The following is a 6,859-nucleotide window of genomic DNA, read 5'->3' on the forward strand; positions in this document are numbered from 1 at the left end:
GCACACTATTGGTCGAAGCAAGTGGCTTATCTAATATGGCGTCGCTGTGTTGACAATACACAGTTCATTTACGTTACTTTATATAGAAATAAACTCTTGAAGTATTTTGCTGTAAACACGATATCAAAACCAACTATAAAATAAAAAAAATAATGAATAGAATTATTAATTACCACTTATTTGTACCAGGAATAATAAAAATGAATCGATTTTTGACTTTTTGACCTTGAGAAACTTTGTTGTGTTTTACGTTAAAGTGACATCTGAGCGTATGAATGGAATAGACGATTGACGTCAATCGTCTCATGTCAACTCCGGTCGCGTTTTAGTCGCTCGAAAATGGTCGTAATTTTATTTTATTATTTTTAGCTCAATGGTTGAATATTTTCGCGTCAATTTTTTTTTTTGTGGTTATATTATAACAGGTAGAATCGTTTAAAAAAAGAAAAAAAATACATGCATATTCCCTATTGTGTTTTAAAATTTTTTATTGTAACAGTGACAGTCAACTTGGAAGTCCTGGCGTAATGCGTCGATGTATCGAGAGATGGCGTTTTTCCGGCAATCTTCGCCGTTGGACCGGCGACGAAAGATCGAGTGGAAGGTTGAGGTTGGGGATCTCCCCGACTACATCTTCGTGCCATATGAAAAGCACTTAAGCCACAGCAAATGTACGTATTGCATTAAAATTTTAAAGTCAATTATAGGTCATTTTACCTAATTTAGGTACCCAATTTTGTATACTACCAATTTACTGCTTCAGATGGATTTTATGTAATATATTAATGTGTCACCAAAAACAATACAAAATACATAATTACAATAATATCGACCCCAAATCGAAGGTGTTTAAAATTAAATGTTTTTGCTTCATTACATTACTTCAATCGCCTATTTTTCTACGAACAACGAAAGGATTGATATCTGGCAACTCTAGGTCTCTGTCAGAAAGGGACACTGGGGACACTTGTAGCCCTCTCACTCGGTTTCAATTTACTTTTGCGTGCAACTAGACTCTTACGCCCTTAGCTTAAGGTTACATTTTATTTATTTTAAATGCACGGTGTACAGATAGGACTCATTCCTGTTTTATTTAGTACTTATTACTTCCACGGATTAACAATACACGATTCCTATCTGTCACAGTTATAAATACCAACTATCGGTTGCGAATGGTTCGGCAATTACCGAGATTTACGACTTTCGTATTCAAGCCATTAAATTACAAAATTAAAGATTTTTCCTTCACTGCGGCTGTAACTCCGCAGTGAAGGAAAAATCTATAGTTTTTCGAAAACAAGATAATAGATTAATTAGATAATACTCTAAATTTTTGAAAAGGAATGACAAAAATATTTTTACGGAGAAAGGTTCAGAGAAAAAAAAGCGTGATGTTAATCGGAATAATGAGTTTAAATGGAATAGATATGGATATAGTTTGCATACAAATAAGAAGTTGAATCGTAAAACAATTTTTGAAATTAAAATTTCCGCATCTTTAGTGCTGTTTCAACGAAAAACATTAAAACAGGACGAGTTGCCCAATTTTGAAAAGTGTTCCCTTTCTATTTTGTCGTATACATTACGTTTGGTCGGGTAAAATGTTCATTGGCAACACTCCCACCCCACCTCTCGGTCTTGTGTGTGTAGTTGCATGGAACAAGTTATGGTTTGTATTTTGTATTGTAGTTTCTCTGCCGTCCGAAATAGTGTCTTAAAGTAATTAAATGTTATCATTGTTGTTTTTTACTTATAGTGACAGTGTTAAAGTGCTATTATAGTCAAATTTTTACAATCTGGATTACTGTGTGCAACTTCTATTGACCTCAGGAAAGTTTTAAAAAGTTCGTGAAAAGTTTTAAAGTGTTGTGTCCGTGTGTTGTCATGTTTCAGAAAGTTTGTATGAACACTAAATCTTGTTTGTAAACGGGTCGTCGTAAGGAATTACCATTTTTGAAAAATGGAGTCGAGTACCGCTGGTAAGTTTCGTGGTAGAGGCGGCAGCGCATCGCGCTTTACTTAATAAATTGGACCTTGAGAGTACAACTTGAGATGTTGTGATGCAATGAAGTAATGATGCGGGATGACATTATCATTTTCTAATTACCTGCGTGCTGCGGTTTTAGAATTTCGCAGCCAATTTTATCTTATCTTTGAGTGTGCTCACAAAAGTAGATAAAACACTGTTAAAAATATTTCCTTGCCATCTCAGGGATTATCCCATATAACTGATGTTTGGGCTTGAAAATGTGTTACACCAACTCCACTTTTGTAACATAGTCATAGTTATATATAAAATGTAAAATGGAAACCAGCATATTTTTTTTATGACAAAACATTATCTTACTCTTGCATACTTTGCAGTTTGCAAAAGTATAGTGAGCATGTATATATTTATTTATGTGTTACGGGCACACACACATGCACACAAGCCAGTGCAGTGGTCATGCCCTAGTTGTGATGTGTTCAGGAATGTGTGACATTTGCAGTGCTGTATCCAAACCGCACACACACCTTCAGTGCACATAGTCTTTCAGAGTCCTGCTGCATCTCTTCTGCTAAAATTATTTGTTAAACCAAGTTTGCAAATTATAGCATAAGGTTGTCTTCTTCTTCTTATTAGATTACCATAGAATTTTAAGGTTTTCTGACTTTCATACTTATTTATTGTTATGACACAAATACAAAGACAGAAGAAGTATACACAAAACTGTTGCCAAGATGTGCATAAAGCCCGCTACAAACACTCAGTTCAGATGTTAATTGTACAGTTCAACTGAGACCTTATACCAACACAATAAATTAATTTGTAAACAAATAATTAGAAGTTGTTGAAGTTTACATTACAACCAGTCACCTGAAGTTGAAAATAAATTTAAAACAATATTCTTAAAACTAAACTTAATCAAGTTCATTTTAAAAGGATTTATTCATTCATTTTCAATTCATTCAATTTCAAAAGAAATAGGTAATGGAATGTGAATTCCACAATCATTTTGACAATAAATCAGTTTTTGTATTGATCCTAGTTGGACACTATATAGGGAGGTGTAGTTGGTGCCAAAAATAACCCATTTCTAATGATTTAAAGTATGTAGATAGAATACAGCAGACAGCAAATGACCAGCACTTAATTGACAACAGTTGTGTCCGGATGAGTCAGTGCATTAATTTGTTCCAATGGGATCCACTTCATAGAGACACAGTGGCTGTTAATATAATTCAACCTAATAAAATTATGGAGCATGTCAGAAACATTAAGTGGTATTTTAATGTAAATCATTATTGTAAATAAAGTTGGTGCAATTTAATAATTGGTTATGATATTGATGGCTATACCGAAACAAATCTTATAGTTTGTCCAAATATGATTAGTTTGGTAAATGACATGTATGAAGTATCAAATCAAATTTGTATGAAGGCTAATGCCGTATTTAATAGACAGATATTGTAGTGACAAAGAAACACGCATAGCGAACAACTATGAACTATTGATATTTGGTTTCAATGAAATTTATCAAACTAAACTAAAATTATTATTTACTTATTAACTAATTTAGGTGACAATGCAATGATAAAAATAATAGTAAAATCCCAATTGCTAATGTACAATTGTAGTAGTATTAACTATTTATTAACTCTTATTTTTTCTTTTGGTTCTGTAGGTCATTATTGATTTGAGAAAACAGTGTTTTCATTTTAATCCATAAGTTATAACTATGACTATTGATTCTAAGTTCTATGAGAGTAAACATCAAAATGTCAAAAGATTCACACCTGATTCTCCACTACACATCCCTACTAAATTATCAAATGAATTGTCAAACTAATCACCCTTATTTAGACAAACTCAGGGAAGTATAAAGTACTATGTACAACAGGAATGAGTTCTATCTGTACACCTTGCAGTTAAAATAAAGAAAATAAAACCTTATGCTATGGGCATAAGAGTCTTGTGGCACGCAAAACAAAACTGAAACCGAGTGAGAGGGCTCTAACTGTCCCCTGTGTCCCTTTCTAACAGTGACCTAGAGTTGCCAGATATCAATCCTTTCGTTGTGTGTAGAAAAATAGATGATTGAAGTAATGTAATGAAGTAAAAACATCTACTTTTGAAATGCTTTTAATTATTAAAAATAATTAATTACCAACATGTTAAAGCAATATTATATGTTGCTACGTGTAAAACCTTGTTAACACAAAAAATTTGCTATTGACGTACAGGTTTCCTTTTGTTTGAAATTCGGATACCTGAACTGACAACCCCACATGACATCCCAACTCTGATGTTAATGGCAGAGTCTTTTCTGATTTTGTGTTATTTTTGAAGAATTTTAGTTAAAATGGAAAGAATTTGTGTTGTAGAGGCTTGCCAAAGTCAGTATTATGGTGATTGTTGGTTTTATCTTCACAGGTTAGATTTAAACATAATTTGTTGGTGAAGAATTATGATGACCAGGCAACACTTATGCATTTATTGATTCCTTTTTTTATTAAATTAACTTTGTTTCAATTTCAAATTTAGGTATAAGGAATACGCTAGGGCGGCATAAAGTTCACAAGACTTTTATTCAGTAATGTCTGATTTAGAATTACGTATTGTTTTTAGTAAAAACATTGATGATAACAATAATATGTTAAAATCCATCTGAAGCAATAATCAGCTGACGTCAGACATCAAAAACATTTTTTTAAATTATTGTTCTTAAATCATATTTTAACAGTCTAGTTATAGTCAGCATTGCAAAAGAGGGATAAAAGGTACAGTTATTGAGGTCTTCCTCGGCTTCAATTTGGCGACAAGAGCACCAGAACCTGTTCCAGTAGTACTTCCATGACTACGAGTATAACACTTCTCTTCGTAATGGCGTTTGCAATTTCACAGACATTAACATTATAATGGAATTTTAAGTTTTTGCATCGCCTTATCCTTTAAAATTCTCTTACATATCTCATATAAATGTCGTTTCAGTATTCAGCCGTTAGTCTGGCTATTTTATAGAGGGAGGAATAATTTTGTCAATTAAAAGCATAGCTATGATAATCGATTCTCGAAGCAACTCTGAAAAGAGAATTCTTGCTCGTCATTTACAATATTCATTAGTAACACATTTCTGCTGAATATTTCATGATATTAGCTATGTTGGTTGTTTCGTGCGAAATAATGGTTTTGCGATAGACAAAAAATATTGCAAGATGATGTGCGGCGCGAGGACTTGGCGCGCGGCGGGTGGCACGGCACGCGGCACGGCACGCGGGGCGAGGTGTAACGAGGCGCGAGCGGTGCCGCCTGTTTGTGGGCCTATGTGACTGTTACAGCATAATGCACACCAATTCGGCAATTCGTTGTCGTTGCCGCTGATGTTATAACAAACCTAGAATCATTAAAAGATAAAGCAATCAAATGATAGAAAATCGACGTGAGAGTCTAGTCGCACATATCCGGCGAGGCCTGGCGTCGCCTCCTAGCGCCGGACGAATGCTCTTTAAAGAATGTTAATGTAGTATTAGTTTTGCTATTTAGTTTAAGGAATAGGTGCTTGCGGTTTCATGATCCATGTTTCTCCAGAAATGTCGCGGATTGCAGGACACAGAAAATGGCGCAATCGACAAACGCCGATCGGAGCCAATTAACAACGTTACATGTGTCAACAAGAGCCGTGTATTTAGTCATTTCGTCAAGATGAGACATAAATCAATTTTGTACACAATACGAAGTGCCGTTACTGTCTGTACGTGTATGTACACCACTCGGCCTCGCGGCCAGTTCACACAGAATCGCTAAAAGACATCGATACTAAACAGTTCGCTGTCAGTGGTCGTGCGATGCGCGTATGCTTCTATAATTAATCATATCAAATACATAAACATATGTTCTAAGCTAAAAGCTAAAACTCAATATAACTACAATATGTCTGGTGATACACGTAATCTGTCATGAGTATAATATCAAGTACAATTAGTGACAAAAGTGTCTGGCTGGTAGGGCATATCCTAATTATAAAGGCACGGAAAAGTAAAAAGTGTAGTATAGTTTTTGCGTCTATTGAACGTAATGAGCTGTAATAAATAAAGTAGTCGTTGTTGCAGACGAACGCGAGGACGTGCAGAAGAAAACTTTCGCCAAATGGATCAACTCGCAGCTGGTCAAGGTGCGCTTCCCCGTTTCGGCAACGTCGAAACCTACAAATTATAATCAATTTATTAAAATTGAAAATAAAATGTGAGTCGTTTTTTCAGAACAACAAGCCGCCGGTGCAAGACCTGGTGCAAGAGCTGCGCGACGGCGAGGTGCTGCTGGCGCTGCTCGAGATACTCACCGCTCAGCGCTACGTAAGCCAGCGTCCGATGGTCGGTCAGCAGACGCAGCACAGTTCTGTGAGGCAGGCGTCTGTTGCAGAGGCGCGAGCGCGGCCGCATGCGAGTGCACCAGCTGAACAACGCGAACGCGGCGCTGCGCGCGCTCGAGGCGGCCGGCGTGCGCCTCGTCAACATCAGCGGCGCCGACATTGTCGACGGCAACGCCAAGCTCATCCTCGGTACGCTATCACTATTGCAATCGCCATCGCCGTTGCCATAGTCCCACCCCCACCGCTCACCTCACCGCACACCTCACCGTACATCTCACCGCTCACCTCTCAATGCTCATTACGCTCCGAAGACACTACGTCGAACCTGTATTCCAATTCCATCGCTATCCTTAATGTCATGCTACGGATTAGTTGATGTTACACACATTTTTTAAGATCTTCTCAGTTATATGTCGTTTGCACAACGATGTTATCTTTTTTTGTAAAAAAGTCGAATAATAGATGAAACCGCCGACGCTCTCGTATGTACACATGCCGCAGTTGTGCCA

General features: G+C 36.5%; 1 protein-coding gene across 3 annotated transcripts in view; it reads left to right on the forward strand.

Annotated features, from left to right (window-relative positions):
• The window catches only part of LOC106110139 (utrophin-like), a 10,253-nt gene extending 3,658 nt beyond the window's left edge, over positions 1-6,595 (forward strand). Inside the window, exons 1-5 of one of the 3 annotated variants that reach the window (XM_013291854.1) lie at positions 1,620-1,669; positions 1,894-1,979; positions 6,091-6,152; positions 6,241-6,333; positions 6,401-6,595. In XM_013291854.1, coding sequence (XP_013147308.1) covers positions 1,961-1,979; positions 6,091-6,152; positions 6,241-6,333; positions 6,401-6,580 — 354 coding nt within the window. In that variant the 5' untranslated portion in view covers positions 1,620-1,669; positions 1,894-1,960 and the 3' untranslated portion in view covers positions 6,581-6,595. The other 2 variants (XM_013291852.1, XM_013291853.1) reach the window with 2 other exon arrangements.
• The last annotated feature ends 264 nt before the right edge of the window (positions 6,596-6,859 follow it).

This window comes from Papilio polytes, unplaced genomic scaffold (genome assembly GCF_000836215.1).
Source record: "Papilio polytes unplaced genomic scaffold, Ppol_1.0 DF820844.1, whole genome shotgun sequence".
In the NCBI taxonomy this organism is placed as follows: Eukaryota; Metazoa; Arthropoda; class Insecta; order Lepidoptera; family Papilionidae; genus Papilio; species Papilio polytes.